Consider the following 19,831-nt stretch of genomic DNA (forward strand, 5'->3'; position numbering starts at 1 on the left):
GAAGAAGAAGAAGAAGAAGAAGAAGGCTGTTTTTAATTTTTAATTTTTTTTTATTGTTCATTCTTTAAGAATACAGATATACAAACAAACAAGGCAAAATCACAAATCCACCTAAAAAAACAGAGCTTTTGCCTCGGGTTGAGCATATAAACAAAACCTATAGGAGCTTATATCTTACAAATCAATATAAAGAATGATATAAAAGAAGATAAATAAAAAATAAATAGAAGGGGCTATCTCAAATTAAATTAAGAGTTTCAAATAAATAAATCAATTCAAGGGCTTTTAAAAAAAAATCCTTAACCCGTTTAAATGACTTGCACAAAAGATTGAACTCATTCTTCCAATGGATCAGGGAGGGTTTGGTCTTAAAATATCTACATTTATGTATAAAATGTTTTCCTAGCAGCACCAAGTTGTTGAGAACAAAATCTACCTTCTTATCCTCAACAAAAACACAAAACTTTATATTCTTCACTGTCAGAGGTGGTATCTCAATTTCCCTGGTCTGTAGCCAGCTCTGCAGGTCCCTCCAAGACTGTTTGTCAAAGTCCACCCGTCCAGATGGCAGAGCAGCGCGGTGTGTCACATTTTAAAGAAGGCGACGAAGAAGAAGACCGGGTATCGTCCAATCAGCATCGACCCCAAAAGTGCCGGGGCAAATAATATACTTTCACGCATGTTGTACTCTACTGCTGAGCCGAGTTTATAACCGTAAACTCATTCACCCAACGAATACAGACAGGACCATACTTACAACAGGTATTACGTTTGTTTGCCTGCAACCAAAAAAAACAAGATTTTTTAAATTAACGCAAGTGCGAGCATGCGAAATAATGTTAGCCGTTAGCCATGTAGCCTGCTAGCTAACTGTGGAGCGCCATTCATTTGGACATAAAGCTAACTAGTGGTGCGTACTAACAAAGCTAGGTCGGAAAAGAAGTGTGTCTAAAAAGGGGTTGTTGTCATAATTTGTTATCTATTTGTCCTTCTCAACAGTTAAAATGACCTCTCCGACTGTCTCTTGAAGTAGCTAACGTAAAGGCGAGTTTCTAAACTTGCTAGCCGAGGCGTTGTGCTAACGCTAAACCAATCTGACAACCACGGCACTCCATGCGCGCGCTGCAATGTCATTCTGTTTATGTCAGCTGTCAAGAAATGTTCTGGTACCTGTTGCCTGTGTCCTTTAAGCCCAAGGCTACACATAGTTGCTTCACAGTTTGTACGGCATGTGCTTTATACTTGATGCTTTTAATGTGAATGTTTGTGGCAGTGGTCAAACCATAGACTGCATACTGAATACATATGTTAAATATGACTTGACCACCGCTAGAAACCTTTACATTAAAAACACCAAGTACAGTATTAGAACACATTCCATACAAACTGTGAGTTATATGTATCTATATACAGTATGTGTGGTGAAATGAAACACAGAAGAGACCCTTTGAGGGATGGTTGTCAGATATATAGAGCAGCAAGAATATCTAACATGGGTTAATCAATGTTCCATAAAGTCATCCTAAGTGAGTCAGCTTTGTTTCTGATGTGTCCGTTTACATTTACCACACTTCTGTAGTCTCAATTTAAGCAGTTCCCTCTTTACACAGTGTTTTGTTGTGTTTGCTCTGTACGCAAGTGTTTTGGATTTGAAATGCAGCCATGACCATGGTCAAGGTGCCACCTTTTAGTTTGAATTTGAAGTTATTTACTATTAATAAATCCTTTGTGCTGAATTCTTCAGTCAATGAATCCTTGAAGTCTGCACCCAAAAAATATCACACCCATTCCCATCCCCATTCCCTGGGGTGGCAGTAGCTTAGTCTGTAGGGAGTTGGTTTGGGAACTGGAGGGTCGCTGGGTCAAGTCCCCATATGGACCAAAGTATTGTGGTGGACAGGTAGCTGGAGAGGTGCCATTTCACCTCCTGGGCACTACCCCCAACTGCTTGGGGTGCCTATCTATGGGCAGCCCCCTCACTCTCCATTAGTGCATGTATAGGTACTGAGCATGTGTGTGTAATACAGGCCTGTGTGTAATGTGAGTAATAACAGAGTGAAAACATTGTAATTTCCCCTTGTGGGATTAATAAAGTATACATTATTATTATTATGGTGATGCTCTGCCAGGCCTGTGCAGCAGCCATCTTTACTTATGCCTTGTTTTGTTGTTTTGGTTGGTTTTTTTGTCTGTGAAATCCACCAACTGTTGAATTGAGGGCAGGAACATTGCACTTATCGCTTTTCTGAATGATAGTGGTCCTTGTGCTGTTGTATCTTTCTAAGCAGACAAAATATGTCTGTATAATTCTGTATTCATCCAAGTCATTTCAAGTTTGTTGTATCCATAAAACGGTGTTCACCCAGAGTAGTGTGGATGTCAATGCTAAACTTGAAGCTGAAAGTTGTCATTTTAACCTCATAGTCTATATGTAAAAAACAAATGCTGGAGTACATGATTTAAGCAATAAAGAAAAGCTGCATCAGTGTCCAACTAGTTACAGTCCTCACTTAGTACTGTATACTGTATCTCCCAGATATATGTAATCTTAATATATTATCTTTGTAGTATTTACGCATACACTGTTCCTCTCTTTCTAGAGGTATGGATGCGGAGGGTTTTGGGGAGCTGCTGCAGCAGGCAGAGCAGCTAGCTGCCGAGACAGAAGCAGTGTCAGAGCTGCCACACGTTGAGAGGAACCTTCAGGAGATCCAGCAGGCGGGGGAGAGGCTTCGATCCCGCACCCTGACTCGCACTTCGCAAGATGCTGCTGACGTAAAAGCGTAAGGAATACGTCCCATGCACAAAGGGTCATGACCCACAGTCAGAAAATCTCCGTTGTTCTAGTATGTTCCTGTGTAGTGTTTACATAACCTACACATATCCTAATACAAATCCATCTGCTTCTTTAAGATTAACAGTTGTCTGTCATTTACATTACTACTCACCCGCTGCTTTGATATGCCCTTTTTATTCTGGTAATAATAGTTAGTTTTTTTATCATGGGTTGACATTCAAAGCCATTTAATATGATGCTTTGCTGATTTAATAACCTTCTAACCCTGGAAATATTTATGACACCTCCCGTAGTTGTCCTGGCTTCCGTACTGCATGTCTGAAGATCACACATTTAGATTTTGACATTTAACATAATATTTAGAATCTTAGCGTGGCCACTGATAATATATTACTCAGTACAATTAAAATTGTTGATGAAATGTTAAATGAAACAGCACTTAAGTTCTTTTCACTGATCCCCTGCTACACATCTGCACAATACAGGCTTATTGTTTTAAGACATATGTTTGGTGAAGTTTCATTGAGTCCTATTTAACCGATTAATTATTAAATTAAACACAAACACTGTGTATTTTGTTTGAAGCTGGCACAATCTTTAGGGAATGAGTAGTACTGCAATTGTAGCAAAACCATGTGTGCCCTCTAGTGGTTGTTGAGCAAAAATACAGTTTATTGTCAGTCTTGATCTCAATTTAGTACTTCCATTTCATTCATTCATTCAATTCATTCTCACCACCTCTCTGTCTTACTCTCAGGTCAATCCTCCTTGGTTCCAGAGGTTTAGACATCTTCCACATTTCTCAGAGGTTGGAAAGTCTAAGTGCAGCCACCACTTTTGAGCCCCTGGAGCCGGTCAAAGACACTGACATACAGGTATGAATGATCTTATAGGCCACGAGAGAGTTTATGACACTTAGATTGTTTCACTAGGGAAAGACTCACCAGTGAGTGATTTTTTTTTTTGGAAATGCTAAAAGAAACAGGCCAATTTAGTTTCAGATATCATCGTAACAATAGAGAGTGATGGGTCTTCCTCTAAGAAACCATTTTTGGCTGAGCACACAAAGTTCAAACATTGACTTGCAGAAAGATTGTATTAGCCAGATAACCAGGAAATAAAATGTGTTTTTGGGCCAACTTATGGAAGTAAAGTTAATTATCTACAGATGACAAAATCTGCCTGCAAATTGTGTTAGTTTAGGTCTGAAAAATGTCTGTAAGTCTGAAATGTGTTGCTAGGGGCTGGCGGGGGGGGGAGGTTCAAGGGTTAAAAGATGTACATACACACAAGCACCTCGGTGAGTTTATTGTTCCCATGGATAAACAGGCTTGCAGCTTGACCAACAGGCTCTGTTTTTGTGAACGGTTGAGAAAGGTCATTGTGGTCATGGAAGATGTACTGATGAGCCTTTCCTTTCCTTTTTCTTTTTTATTTACACCTGCCTTGAAGCAACTATGTGGAGACATGTAACAGGAGTAAGTCTTCAGAATTCAAGGAGTCACACTGAACTGTACTTGTAGAGTTTCACCCTATATATATATATATATATAGAGAGAGAGAGAGAGAGAGAGAGAGAGAGAGAGAGAGAGAGAGACTTGCGCCCCCCCCCTGTGATCTTTGCCGCCCCCCTGAGGGGTGCCCGGACCCCAGGTTGGGAACCACTGATCTATAGTACAAATGTAATATAAGTAGCGCAATGGAACTGACTGCCAAGCTAACTTATGCCACAGCCGGCCAAATTGAGAAAAGGAAGTTAGTTAGCTTATTTCACCTGTATTTTCTTGTGTTACCTGTGTTTGTATTGAAATAAGAGGCTGCACTGCGGCCCGCCGTACGAGTTGAGCAGAGGCCGCCGGATGGTGTTGCTAAGAACTTGCAATGTATAACTATTATCAGGCTGGCCCTCGTGTGTGTGTGTGTGTGTGTGTGTGTGTGTGTGTGTGTGTGTGTGTGTGTGTGTGTGTGTGTGTGTGTGTGTGTGTGTGTGTGTGTGTGTGTGTGTGTGTGTGTGTGTGTGTGTGTGTGTGTGTGTGTGTGTGTGTGTGTGTGTCGAACACAATATGTGGTGGCCGGTGTTGATTCTGTGGCGCCCCGCCACAAATTAGTCTGTGTGGGAAACACTGACATATGATACATAACTCATAATACATGGTTCTGAAGGCTACGCTGTGATTGTGTCCTTCCAGTGTACACATTTTCATACAGAGAAACACAGCTGAACTGTGTCGGAAATAAACTCTTGTCACACGTGTAGTTTGTGCGCTGTCATGTTTAGTCAGGCATAAGAAAGGAATAGAGCTTTAACTGTGAAGCTGGGAGTGGACTTGTTACATTAGCGTTAAAAGAAGCTCTACTCCATTACCGTTCAAAGCAGAGTGGGAAAACGCTAAGTGGGACAATTTGCCTTAAGTGATGTCAGTTGAGTCAGCGTCTGTTGGGGCTGAAGACTCAAAGTTTGAAAATGAAAAGATCTGGGGGTGTGGAGTTAGAAAGATGTGAACTTTTCCAAAACCTCTGTAGCCTGCTCTTTGTCTCTGCTTGTGGCTAGTGGCCGCTACTAGCATAACGCACCCAAATCAGGAAGTAAAATGACAATACCTTTGGTTCTGCTGCATTGATTTGAATGCTTTAAATACGGTCAATTGTGAGCCTGACAAGGTTATAAAAGTGCAATTTCAAATTGGTGCGGCTCACAGTGGGTTAGTGAAAGGGTTTGAGCATTTATTTATTTGTGGTGTTCATTTTATTAACAGTGAATAATGGATAATCCTTTACAATGCTCCACTTAGTAACGATTCAAAGATCTGTAGCTCGTCTTTACCTCTTTACCGTTTCTTCCACTTGATACTGCTTTCCTTTTTACCTCTCTCTGTCCTCCTCTGCTTAGCCTCTCTATTCCTCTGGTTCAGAAAAGTAGCTGCATTTCCCTGAGCTCCATCTGTTTCTCTCTCTTCATCCCTCTTTTTCTATTACTCTGCTTAATCCTCTGTCTATATCGTTTCATTCATTTCTCTCATCCCTTCTAGTCTTTCTCACCTCTTCAGCCATATATGTATGTATGTATGTATATTTCTCACTGTCTCCACTTTTCACTTTCAGTTTTCCAGTTGTTTCTCACTGTCTGCCTTTTTTTTTCTTTTACATTTACTCATCTTTCATTCTTCTTGGTCAGCCCAGATGTATGCTAACTGACTGACTGGAAGAGCACTTAGCTTCTGGCAATGTGGGGGCACGCACACACACACACTCCCTCTCTGCTGCTCTTTTCCCCTTATTGGTTTATAAGAAAACCATACATTACAAAGCGATATCTCATTCAGTAGAATAAATCTGCTGCTGTGTAGTCAAAACCACAGCTCCATTTGAACAACCATTTTTTGGGAAGGTGGTGAGAAGAAAAGGCAAGTCAGTATAGCAGCATTGTAATGGCATTCATTTTAAGGCCCATATAACCAGTAATATATTATGTGAATGGTTAATAAAACAATTTTTTAGCATATTGCATTAGAAAATATAGGGGTTTCTACTTTTCTAGTTACTCAGTGTATCTGACTAGCTGGCCACAGCACAGGTGAGTAGTCATCTAATAAGCTGGCTGCTGGCACTTTAGGATTTCTCTTTTAATTAAGATCATGGGAATGATATACAAACAGATTACTTTCAGTTGCAAATTGTGACTAATTGTGACTCTAAACTCACTGGGTGTGTTTGGCTGGAGCCAAAAAAATTAATCAGACCCAGGAGGCCCATTCAACAAGAAATAACAAAGCAACAGGGAAAGCTTGTGGTAAATTCTGTTGTTCTGAGAAAACGGAGCCAAGTTGTGATCAACATAAAACCACACTGCAGCCCATTTTTTTTCCTCCTACAGATCTCTATTCAACATCCTGCTGGGAGAGTTGCTGTAACTTTAGGTCACCAAGTACACTGAGGTGAAAAGAGGTTAATTGGAGCTAGGCATGGGCCGGTATGAGATTCTGACAGTATGATAACCTTCAGCAAAACGTATCACGGTTTCACTTTATTACGATATTGCAATTACAGCTATAAATTATTATTTTTGAAATGTCTGGGTAAAAAACAACTTCTTTTTTTTCCATTGAACACAATGTATTTTTATTTTTTTAAACACACTGCACACTAGCAGGGAGAGGGATTTCTAAACTGCACTTTCTGTCCTTGAAGACCTTGAGACCTTAGGAACGGTATGACAGAAATCTTTTTGTGGTTTTGAAACCGTGACCTTTTGAAAACGTGACCTTTTGAAGCCGCGCTATACCTTGAAACCGGTAACCGGCCCATGCCTAATTGGAGCTGAGATATTACAAGATGGCAACACAATGCAAGATTGACAAAGTCAACAGCAGACAGTGTTACAGTATTCTTATCCTTAGATGTGAAAACTGAGTGTGATGGAACTATTGGCGTCCGAGTTGTGGGTATTATGGGTAATGTAGGTGCCAGGTTTCGACAGGGAAGAAGAAAACATATAGATTATCGCTGGTTTAAGCTGTCCACCGCCAGTCCAACAATGCTATTGAAGTGCAATGCTAAATCAGTGCAGTACTCTTTTAACATTGATCAACAAGTCAATCTCCTACACTACCCATTACTGACATGGTTTAAGCATTTATTAATTTGTGGTGTTCATTTTATTAACAATAAATATTCCTCTACAATGCTCCACTTTGTAACTATTCAACAAGGATTTGTATGCTTACCCTCTATTCCTCTGTCCTGGTTTAGGGAAGTTGCTGCTTTTCCCTGAGCTCCATATGTGTCTCTGTCTCTCCAGTTTAAATATAGTCTAGATTAACGTGACTACAGTTAAACTGGAGACTCTAGTTTCTAGGTTTATGAGCAGTACCTTGAGTTGGACCAGTATTGTTGAACTGCCTATAGTCACTTTATCTTGCACAGCAGCTGGATTCTCGCGATATCACAAGATCACACGAAAATCCATCTTGTCAGGCTTCAAGTAATGGTGTTTGTGTCCGAACCACCAGTGCTTCAGACCAATCAGCGTGCTATGAGGAGCCACTGGCAGCTACGGGCGTGGTTTGGCACTCAATTGACAAGTATTTTTTGAAAGTGCCTGCCCTTTTTTTTCAAACCCTGTTTCCAATGTCTGTTTCTCAGATGGTTCTGTGTAACAAACTATCTGGCAGGACAAGTTAATAATAACTGAAATAATGCATAATGCGCCAAGGCCATGGAGTCAGGAGTCAGTGGAGTACTGGAGGTTGATAGACAGGACACAAAGAGAGTGTATAAGTGTGTGTGTGTAAGTGTGTAATTTGATGCATGCCCAAGTGATTTGATGCATGCCTCTGCAGTGTCTTCACACACAAATCCTGAAGGAATTGATGTGTAAATGATGTGTCAGTAATGGCTGAACACATTACAGACGATCCTACTATATACTTACTATAGAAAGCAATACAGACACAGTCCTAGATTTAGGGCTTCATGGATGTGGGAGTGGCTAGTAATGTACAGAGTAGACCACATTTCTAGACTACATCATGCATTGGTTTGTTAATGTAGGTTTTCATCCTGTTCCTCTCAGTGTATTGTTAAAACATGGATACATTTATGTCGCAATCTCACCCCATTTAGATTTTTCTGCTCAAATGCAGATAAGTAAACGTTACTGAAACACAGTTCTTGCAGTGAACACTTTTGATGTTATAAACTTGTATATTGCATTGTTGTCACTCCTATGGCTTGCCAAATGTTGATGCCTACAGTTATGTGATGGGATTTCTGTAAATATCATGAATGATACAGAATTATGTTATATTAATTAACATTGGGTTGTCCAAATGGATGGACATCAGGTCATGATTACCAAGTTTTTTTTACACATTGTCCTATAGTCAATATAATTTGTACAGTATACCATGTAGGGTTTGGCATCATTTGAATTTGATTGGGTCCCATTATGCTTACAGATTTGTTGTTCTTATCTACAGCATGCATGTATAGATGCACGCGTAAATAGGGAATTGAGACAGAAGCACACTAGGCTCCAACAGGAATATGAAAATGTAAATAAAAAGCATGATTCTTAACCAATCCCCCAGTTTGGGACACCCAACCCTAATGCTACCGAGTACGGAAACATCTACAGATTCACATACCACCAGCTGTCACCGCACGGTAGACATTTTTACAATTAAATCTTTGTTCTATGCGCTGCCAGTTTGGCATTTGTATGGTATGTTCTGTGTGTTCGCTTTGGGTAGATATTCATGTAATTCTGGGTTGTTCTTCGTCATAAAATAACGAAGGATAAATAGAAATATATAGAGAGGCTAAAACCAGGAGAAAAGGGGGTGTAAAAAGCAGCAAAAGAGGATGGCAATCGAAGGAAAAGATGGACCGAAAAATAAATAGACCAGTGCTGGAAGAAAAATGGCGACCGGCTGCAATTTTTTTCTGTTTCTGTGTCCTCGTCTCACTTTTCACTGTTCCATCTTTCTCTACCAGGGCTTTCTCTCTTTTTTTCCTCACCTCACTCTCTTTCAGCTGGTGCCTCTGCTTACTCTCCTTTTCTCTTTTACTTTACCTTCTTTCTTCTGTTTTTTCCTCCCACTCCCATTTACATCCTTTCTCTCCCTCCCTTTCTCGTCTCCTGCCCTCCCCAACCTCTAACATACACACATCCCTCAGCAGTGTAGGCATGCGTTCAGCGGATGCAGTTGGCTAAGCCCAGAGCATCTGCCCAGATAGACGAACACTACTCACATAGTGTGTGTGTGTGTGTGTGTGTGTGTGTGTGTGTGTGTGTGTGTGTGTGTGTGTGTGTGTGTGTGTGTGTGTGTGTGTGTGTGTGTGTGTGTGTGTGTGTGTGTGTGTGTGTGTCGTGCACAGGCTCCTTGTGCTGTGTTTGCATGCCTGTATCTCTGTCAGTAGCAATCAGTTGCTGGCATACAATGTCTCTCTTTGTGCTTCTGAATGAACGTGTGTGTCTATCGTAGATTTGGCTGCACGTGGGCGAATGCATTCTCATCTTGTCTGTGCTGGCCTGCACATATGAATGCGGCTGTACGGCATGTGACTGTGTATGTGAATGAGTGTGTGCCACGTGCACAAGAATACAAATGGAGGTGTGCGTATTAACATGCTTGCTTTGTGTGTGCTGTGATAGTAGGCCTGCATATAGGAATGCCCCCCTCCTCCCAAATGTGCCTCCCCAACCCTTCATTAACTAAACATGACCCTTAAGAGCATGATTAGCCTCATTTCAAGACAGGATGTCGGAAGCCATCAACCGAGGGGGGAAAAATCCATTACTATAATTGCATTGAGCTGAGGGAGGGAGGAGAAAGGGAGGGTAGAAAGGAAGGATGCATAGATGGATAAAAAGAAAGAAAATGAGTGGGACTGAGGGAGGGAGGAGGCGGAGGGCCATGAGAGATGCTGGGATGAGAGAGAGAGAGAGAGAGAGAGAGAGAGACTGAGGGAGGGGGGGGTGTCAGCTGATGGTAGGAACTGATATTCTATATAAATCCATAGTTCCTTCTCGTGGATCCCCCCCCGTGTCTGAGCGCTCAGTTGGTACGGCCCTCCGACAATAAAACCACCTCCAGTGAGTCTTGATGTGGCACTTTCACTCGGCACTCCGGCTCACGCACAAGAGTCACTGGCCTGCTTTCGAAACAGGGAAAGGCTTCGAGCCAACATGCCGGCTCGACGGGGGCACGGGGAACACGCCCCAGCATGGCGGCCACTGCTGCTGCCCTGGCACAGCAACACAGGGATGGAGAGGCAGAGGGGCGAAGCAGGTCTCCCGGGCTGTCAAAGCCCAGATACCTGGGCACAGACAAAGCAACAAAAAAAACAATTTTTTACTCTTTCTTGTCTCATCCTGTCTTCTCATCTGTCAGTTTGTCTGCCAGGCAGGCAGGAGCTCAGCATGAGTGAGTATTGCCTATACACATGGATATGCACACCCACTCACCCACAGACAGGCATGTGCTTTGTCTGTCACTTTTTTTTGGTCACCTGTCTGTCTTTCCCTATCTCTTCCCTGGTTCCCTACATTGTCTGTGGCTGTATGGGACCCATTGACATGATGATGATTGTATAAAATGGTTGTTAATGATTGCAGTTTATATATATATATATATATATATATATATATATATATATATATATATATGCTGTAGTACTTTACATATGTATTCTATAATACACAGGAAATGAAGGGTGTGGTTTCTCACACACACACACACACACTCAGGCACTGGTCGGCTCATTGTGTCATGGCAAATGAGGACAGAAAGCCTCCCACTTTTACTTTCTCGAAGGGTGGCACAGCGAGCATTCTCCCTGTCTTCTTTGACTTTGTCCCTATGTCGCCTTTAGATTCCCCGAGATCATGTATCTCCACAACATATTTCTCAGTGTGTAATAAGCCAGATCGAAAGGGTGAAAAATCAGACTTGCTGATTTCCCCCGAACACACTGTAAGATTGCGTTCAGACCCAGACGAAGGCTAATAGAATGAAGGCCTGCGTGTGCCGGCACAGAGAATGAGCACATGCGTGCATGTTAAGATGCATATACAAACACACACACAAAATAAAAAAATTTAAAGGATAGATTTTATGTGATTTTCTAAAATATGGTCATGTTTGTATGTGTGTGAGTATTTCCTAATTTATCTCTAATTGTTAAATCTTTTTTGTGGCTGTGTTCCTGTAAAAGCAAAAGCTTCTGGGCTGTCTGGCCAGCAGGCTGTGTGTGTTCACAGGGGTGGGGCTACTAAAAACATACATCTTTAGATACAACTATTGCCCAGCACTGAATTGATCATTGAGAGTGATAAGCATGGCTTTGTCTTTTGCTATGATGTCTTATTTTTTTTTCAATGGGCTCTTTAATATGACGCATTTTTGCTATTTTTCATATTTATTTTGACCATTTGATAAAGGAAATCAAGGAGGAATTGAAGCGTCTGCAGTGTTTAGTCAGAGGGAAATGTTAGGTACAGTGTGTCTCAGGCCTGTTTGGCAATAGTGATGTTGTGCCTATCTGCGATAAATCTAAATCTAAGAATTTTGTCAAATTGGACGCGATCCTTAAAGGGGAACTTATATCCAAAGTTTGTAACAGTAAAAAAATTAAGATCAGTAATATCTGATAGCAGTGACATATCTTGTGCATAGTGCTGGCCGATATGAAGATATGTATCGTCGCAACGATATAAAAATGTCCATTGTAAATCTATATTGTTTCTATCGCGATGTTGAAAAACCAGAGGCCAAACTTTATTGAGGCAATATTTACGTCATTTAGACGATGCTTTACATTCTGATCCTTGCACGTTATGTTCATTTTGGACTACTTTTTATCTGTCCAGTATTAAATTCACACAGGAGTGTACATAAATAGGCTTTACCACGTGGTGATTTCAAAAAGACTATTTATTGAATTACCAAAAAAACGTGACGTGATTATAGCGTTATCGAGATATGAAATGACTTATTTTGGGATAGAAGGTTTTGGCCATGTCACCCATCCCTTCTTGTGAATGAAGAGTTCTTTGTTAATTATTTTTAGAAGTAATATTTTGTGGCAAAAAGAAAAGCATCTCAGACTAATGAAAATGTTGGCCACGGCATTTATTTAAGTTGTCAATTTACATTTGGCACAGAAAATGTTGTACAGGCAAAGTCGTTGGCAGTGGAAAAGCAGCAACACGCAACAAAATGACACCAATGAAAAATCTTTGCCTCGTGTTGTACTTTAGTTGAGGCAAAAACGCTGAGGCAGAGTTAACCAGTGTGGCCCAATGTGCCATCATTGCTTCAGATGCAACCCCACCCCCACCCACTTGTTTCTGGAGAAGATGATCATCTCTTTTCACCTCCAATTTACTGGAATAATAATCAGTCACTAACGATGACTAATACAGTCTCATTTTCTCTTGCGGTACATAAATCCAGTAAGTCTCTGTTACAACAATTCTATTCCTTTTTCCAGCACAGCTCTCAAGTGAGCGTTGACCTGAGCTCTCCTCTGGTTAGAGTGGTTAAATATAGACCTATTCTTAGGCTCTCCTGGGAAAAATAGGGAGATGGAGAAAGAGAGAGAGAGGGAGGGAGCGGGCGGAGGGAAACCAAGGGTATGAGGAATGGACAAGAGAAGTAAATGGGTGGTTTATTGAGAGAGAAACGTAGTTTCCTCCTTAATTGATTCAAATAGACTAGAAGCATGAAGCATTTTACCAAGATGAAGTTAGACCTTTTAGTTTTAGCCTTCCTGATGGTAGATAATGTCACGCCAAGAGTCTTCGGCCCTCTAAATTGGCTCAGACACTGCTTTGGTTTTTAAATGAAGATGTAACTTTGTGACCTGAATGATTGCTCTTTCTTAAATGTAAAGTTATTCATTCTCACGGTGAACGTTTTGTGCTTCCATTTTGCTCTCATTTGTCACAACAGAGGGATGACAGTTATAGAGGAGGAGAGTAATGCAATGACAGACAGAGGTAAAGAAAGAAGGAGAGGAAGGTATTGAGACTGAAATAAGCAGAGCAACGAGCAGGTGGTGGGGGTGTGTGTGTGGGGGGGGGGATAAGGACACAAAAGACAGGTGAGGAGAGATGGAAGGGAAGCCAAGAGCACCCACATCCCTGTAGAGCAGAATGATCTCCAGTCGGCTTTGAGAAATGGTACGTCTCTCGCCAGGTGCTTGCTCTTCAAGCTAAAAGGATCCTACGTACTTCAAACGCAAAGACAGATGGTGCTAAAAATGTCATCAGTGAATTTAAATGCTATTCTCTGACAGAGGGAAACAACTTTCCAGCAACTTACAGAGACTATTATGTCAGAGGTAGAATGCAGATGGTTATATAAACTCTTAAGAATGCAACCTATCACAGGAATTTCTTGCATAATAGGGAGTAGAAGTATTTTACTTTACATCTCAGGAATGTAAATTTGCACACAGCAGATCTCAGCTGGAGTATTGACCTCCAAGTAGCAGCTGATAAAGAATCTAGGCAAAACCTAATACAAGCAAAAGCAAGGCATCATACTGTAGACAGTGAAAAAATTCCTTTGTGTTCAGTTTGTCTCCTCAACAATTTAATTGTTATTGAAAAGTGAGTAAAATGACCAAACTAAATACTATATACGAAAGCTAATGGAAACTTCAGAACGCCATCTTGATTTTTTTCTGATCCCTAGTCATTTTTCTTTTATTAGCTAACTAACTTACTTTTTCAAAGTAATTTTAATAATTAAAATATATAGTTAAAAGTACATAGTAATGTACAGTACCAGTCAAAAGTTTGGAGACACTTTCTCATTCAAGTGAATGGGAAAGTGTGTCCAAACTTTTGGCTGGTACTGTACCTAAAAAAAAAAAAAAAGTTTCAGTGTACACAATATTTATAATATATATTCACCGCTTTACCTTGCCGTCAGACAGCCCTCTCAAATTCTCTCTCAATTCTTCAAATCCACCACACTCCTTTGACAGAAGCAGTAATTTTACCGTATACTGCTGCCTTGATCGATTAATTTGTTTGTGTAATAGTGTGGCATTCGGATCTGAATTAATGTGGCAGCCATCCACAGCAGTAACGTTACATTGCTTAGCTTCTGTGCCGTTTCCAAACTTGCATTCACATTATTCATAACCTTATTGATTAGCTTACTGTGGTTACCCGCGTCACTTCTTTTTGCCAAAGTGGAGAGAGCGTTTTCATTTGAAAACCCGGAAAAAATGGAGCTCGAGTCAGCCTTTAAACAAATGCTGATTTAAAAGACAATTATTCTATTTTTGGTGTTTTTCTTTCTTGTCTTTGTGGTGTAGAACTTTACATTTACAACTTCACAGGTTTTTTTTTTAATATTATTTGACAATTAGATTATCGCAAGGAAATGACAATTCTGATAATTCTTAACTGATAAACTATTATTTGCTGATTCCAGCTTCTACAATTTGTGGATTTGCTGTTTTTCTCCATTTCATATTGTAAATGAAATACTTTTTTTAAATTTTTTATTTATTTTTGGTATTGTTAAACAGTCCAAACTCCAAAGAGAAAATCTTTCTTGACTGTTGGTCTGGCAAAACAACACTTTTGAAGAAGATAATGTGGCTTTCAGAAATTGTGATGGCCATTTTAAAAACTATTTTCAGACATTTTATAAGCAAAACAAGTCATTGATGAAAGAACCAGCAGATTAGTAGATGATGAAAATAGTCATTAGTTGCAGCCCTATTGATAAAACAGAATAAGTTATTAAGAGTGATATTTAGCCCTCTGGTATTCGAGATAGCTACTTGGCATTATTTTTGACATTTTCTTGTCTTGATGATCAATTGAGAAACAAAACATTAGTTCAGTTTATGGTGATCAGTGAACAGTTTTGGCCTGGCTCATGTTTTTAATCCCACTTTTTTTTTTTAAGTATTTTTTTCTTAAAGCAGTAAAACATATTTAATGTTTGACCTTACCATCTTACCTTGTTTTTCATGTGAAATTCTACCTCCTTCTGGTGTCAAACCGGATGTAGCTAAATATATCTAGAACCAAAAGCATTCCTGGCTCTTTTGTCAGTATTTCTGAATAAAGAGATGAGACGATGTTTTTTTTCCTTGGTTCTGACTCATTCGCAGCTAATGAGCTGTCATTGTTCCTCCTATTAAAATGCTCCACTTGTATCATGATTTTCTGTACGAGAAAGAAGAGATTTCTTACGTGCGTCACGCTGCTGGTGACGCACTCTCGTGTTTGCTTTAAGAGGACGCTAAAGAGTGCATTACGGTGCAGCCACCATTTTGGTGCTTTCTCAAAATGTCTGTTCCTTTATGCAAGTCAGCGGTCACTGAATTTCCCTCCGAAGAGCGCTGTCGTGTTCTCTCCTGCACACTCCAGTTGTTACAGAAGTACCACTTACTCACTTGATAGCTCAGATCTTGTGTATAAGAGAAGTAGTTTTATTATCGGTTGAGTAGGATGTGAATAATTACCATTTTCATAGGAAAGACCAGAGGAGGGGGGTGTATGTATGCAGGGGCAGCCATCTTGAGATTACTTCAAAATGGAGGTCTATGCTGACTGCTGTGTAAAACATCGACCATTCGTTTGACTAATCCTGACACTGTGTGAGACTGCACATGTCTAGAAGGGCAGAGAAAAACAGGATGGAAAATAGAGAAGCAGCTTCTGTCTCCCGTAGAGCAAAGTATGGTGCTCCTGCTAAATCTGTCCCCCTAGAACTCTCCGCATACACTTTATCTCTGCTTCATTTTGTCCCCAATGTTCAAGCTAACATATCCTGCTTTCTCTCTCTGTTTCTGTCTTTTTTTCTCTGTTTGTCACACGTCTCGGCCTCTCTCTGTCTGTCCATGCCTCATCCACAGGGCTTCTTGAAGAATGAAAGGGACAACGCCCTCCTGTCAGCCATCGAGGAGTCTCGCCGCAGGGTCAGTATCTGCCTAGTGTCTGATGGTGTTTCGGGTCGAAAAAGAGCTGCAGATGGGTAGACAGAATCTGGATCCTATAGTGTGGAAAACCAGGTCACAGGCCTACAAAACCCACATCTCAGAATTTCTTTTTTTTTTTCTTTACAGGTGAAATTGTTTACTTTTAACAAGACAATATGTAATCAGACTCTATGGTCAGATACATTAGTGGTTCTTTGTTTGCCTCATATTTAGTTTTCCAAAATCCGATGAGTTTTCAGCACTGCATTGTGTATAAACATTAGCACATCACAATATAGGATCACTTATAAACCACATTTTTATTAATTTCTGCTTGCTGAGATCTAAAAGTCCTTCTGGTGTAAACCTTTAGGGAATGGTTTTGAAATGGCTTCCCCTATGTGCAGAGCTAATAGACCCTGCGTTTAATTAGCTGCCGTTCCCATTATCTCTCTCTGCTCCCTGAGAGAGGAGAAAAACACTTGTGTGCTAGGGTGGAACATTTAAATGCACCGATTAAAAAGAAAGCCAATGTTAAAGATGTTCTTGCAGATTTATATCTGATTGTTTTACCTTTTACATCACACAAAATGTGTGCTTTTGGCCCGCTACACAACAATATTGTCTAGTCTTCCAGCAATAGCTTGACATAAATATGATTTCATTTAAATGTTAAAGGTTTGGGATTTTTAAGGCAGATACTGATATCATTATTGGAGAGATGCAAATATCTGATCACAATATATCGGATGATTTTTGCTGAGAATCTCTTTAATTTGATTGTTAAGAGATTGTGAAGGACATTTCATTTCAGTTCTCTCTGATCCACAAACTATGGATGTAATGAGGACACTTCTTTTTTTCTTTTTTTTTTTTTAAATGACCTCAAATTCATCCTTGTCATTTCTGCGCTGCACTTTCTTGATTCCATCATAGGTTTGACAGATCGCAGTTATATGACTCAGAAATGTTAAAAGTAAATGCTTTGGCATCCGGGCAGTGACCAAGTTAACAAAGTAAATGGTAGCTTTAGTCTACATTTGTTTCTCCCTGAGCTGAAGATTGGAAAGATTCAATTATCTCACGTTCCCATTATCTCACTTTGAGTCTCTATGGAGAATAAAAATAGACGGCACTGTGTCCTGATGGAGTAGTACAATCTTGACAGGGGTCTGCTGCTAAATGTGGTGTGCGTGTTTTTATGTGCTGCGTGCGTGTACCCTAGGTTTTCTGGCTACTGGAGAGAATTCTTCTTGCACTAAATCAATTGCTAGAATCTACTCTGCCCTCCACCCATCTACTGATGCCAATATACCCACCCATCTCATTGCATAATTGAATCCCATCATATTTAGCACCTCGCATGTGAGGCAAGGCATTATGTTAGCTATTAATGATATAGTATAATAGCGAGAGTTTGTATTGCAAAACCAGCTAAACTGTCTTGTTCTCATTTTCAAATGTTCTGCAGCTTGCAAGTCTGTCTTCAGAGTCAAACATGCTGTTTCAAAAAGATCACTGTTATCAAGGCACAGCATTTAGAGTATCATTCCTAACCTGCGTGCAGTAATACATGTTTCCTACTTTGCTATGTTTCAGACGTTCCTGTTGGCTGAGGAGTACCACCGTGAGTCCATGCTGGTCCAGTGGGAGCAGGTGAAGCAGAGAGTGTTGCACACACTACTCGGAGCAGGAGAGGACGCACTGGACTTCAGTCAAGATGTGGAGGTACAGGAAGCACAACACAGAGCTGCTTTAGGAGGAAGGACCTCCACAGTTCAAGAAATGACCGCCGTAAAGGGGCGCTGTGCAGTTTTGGCCATTTCTTTTCGCTTTTTGCTCGTAGGTTTCTCTATAGAGCTCCCCCTACAGCTTATGAATAGATATTTGGCAGCTCCGATGTTTACTCGTGACTCATCGCTCAGTCAGTCTGTCGTTTCCTCTTTCTCTGTTCCTCCGATAGTGCTTTCCTAGCTTTCTGCTTCTTTTTTGCCGGCTCAGCCATGACAACAGTGTGAAAAACTCCATCGCTACCTTGTTCTTGTGCTAGCCGGTTCCTGAATGGGGGCGTGTATGTATGCAGTGCCGTGAAGCACTTTGTTACATCGCAAGACCTGATATCACGCGATACTTCCTGGTGCTGCAAGGGTGGTTTTCCGCTCACAGGCGCTAGGGGGAAGCGAGACGACCACCATTCAACTCGAAAAAAGTAATTTAACCATTCCAATGACTCCGAAGCTGTTCAGTTATGTTAAATTAAGCCCAACAAAACTGCATAGTTCCCCTTGAAAAAAAATCTATCTTTACCAACAAAAGAGAAACTGTCTCAGTCTGCTGGACACCTTAGATAACATGTTTTTACGGAAAAGCTAATTTTGGTATTGTGCTAATTTTGGTATTAAGTTATTTTTTTGGTGATGAGAGTATATTATATCAGTATGTCGGCTAATTTGAGGTTGCCACATGAACCCAGCTCTGTACTACATAAGACATGGATACCCGACCCGAGGCCAACGGGTCCCGACGGGTCCCGACGGGCCGGGTTCGGACAGATATTTAGAGATTATGGTCGGGGTCGGGTCGGGCTCGGTCACATCAGCGCGATAAGGAATTTGTTGTAAAATGGTGCTGCGGCTCCTTTTAAGAGAGGTGTGGGTGTGGGTGGTGTGTGGGAAGTGGGCAGAAAAGAGATAGAAAAAGAGGAAGCGGCTTTCTTATTTATTTATTTTTATTTTATTTTATATATATTTTATTTTTATTTTTTTTTAAATCTTTTTTTATTTTTATTTTTTGTATGATATTTGCCAAACTCTTATGTGGTAAATATGCTGTAACCCTTATATCCCTTGTTCTTGTTAAATAGTTCTGAAAAAAAAAAGAAAAAGAGGAAGCAGACGTGTTGTAGATGCAACCGGAGCAGAGTTAGTGGTTATTCATGTTCTAACGTCGGCCCTGGAGGTAATGAGTCTCCCCTGGTTTTCTGATCACGGTCGGAAACGAAGCGATCAGGAAAGGTTAACACATTGAACATTTTAACAGCTGATTAACGTGCGCTTGTTGCCCCGTATGCGCTGATGCGCTCATCTGTTGACATTTCCGAATGTCTTCCTACAGTTGCTTAATAAAAAAGGGCTTTCCACACAAATAAACGTAGCCTACATGTGTCATTAGTATGAGAGGAAAAAAGATGAGATTTTAACTGTGTCGGGCTCGGGTCGGGCTCGGACATAAATTTCTTAAAGCCTGTCGGGCTCGGGCCGGGTTCGGACACGGCTCTGTCGGACGCGGGCCAGGCTCGGACAGAAAAATTCGGCCCGATCCGGACTCTAGTACTAGATCTGTTCTAGACAGTGAACGTGTCCTAAAAGAAGATGCACGTCCACCACTGTTTCTTTTTAATAACTAGAAGGGCAATCGGAGAGCGCAGAGCTTTTCCAAAGAAAGCCCTATCTCACAATGTTAATGCAGTGTGAATTTTCCCAGTCTGGAACAAATTTTTCTGATTATTTAGACACCAAATCAATGCAGCACAAATGCCCTGTCTCACAATGTTAACTAAAGTACTACATGACTTGTGTA

General features: G+C 40.7%; 1 protein-coding gene across 1 annotated transcript in view; it reads left to right on the plus strand.

Annotated features, from left to right (window-relative positions):
- Positions 1-611: 611 nt before the first annotated feature.
- The window catches only part of nup93 (nucleoporin 93), a 34,092-nt gene continuing 14,872 nt past the window's right edge, over positions 612-19,831 (plus strand). Inside the window, exons 1-5 of the mRNA XM_039809156.1 lie at positions 612-762; positions 2,601-2,783; positions 3,555-3,672; positions 16,190-16,252; positions 17,852-17,980. Of these exons, the coding sequence (XP_039665090.1) occupies positions 2,605-2,783; positions 3,555-3,672; positions 16,190-16,252; positions 17,852-17,980 (489 nt within the window). The 5' untranslated portion in view covers positions 612-762; positions 2,601-2,604. The remainder of the gene's footprint in view (positions 763-2,600; positions 2,784-3,554; positions 3,673-16,189; positions 16,253-17,851; positions 17,981-19,831) is intronic.

This window comes from Perca fluviatilis, chromosome 8 (genome assembly GCF_010015445.1).
Source record: "Perca fluviatilis chromosome 8, GENO_Pfluv_1.0, whole genome shotgun sequence".
Lineage (NCBI taxonomy): Eukaryota > Metazoa > Chordata > Actinopteri > Perciformes > Percidae > Perca > Perca fluviatilis.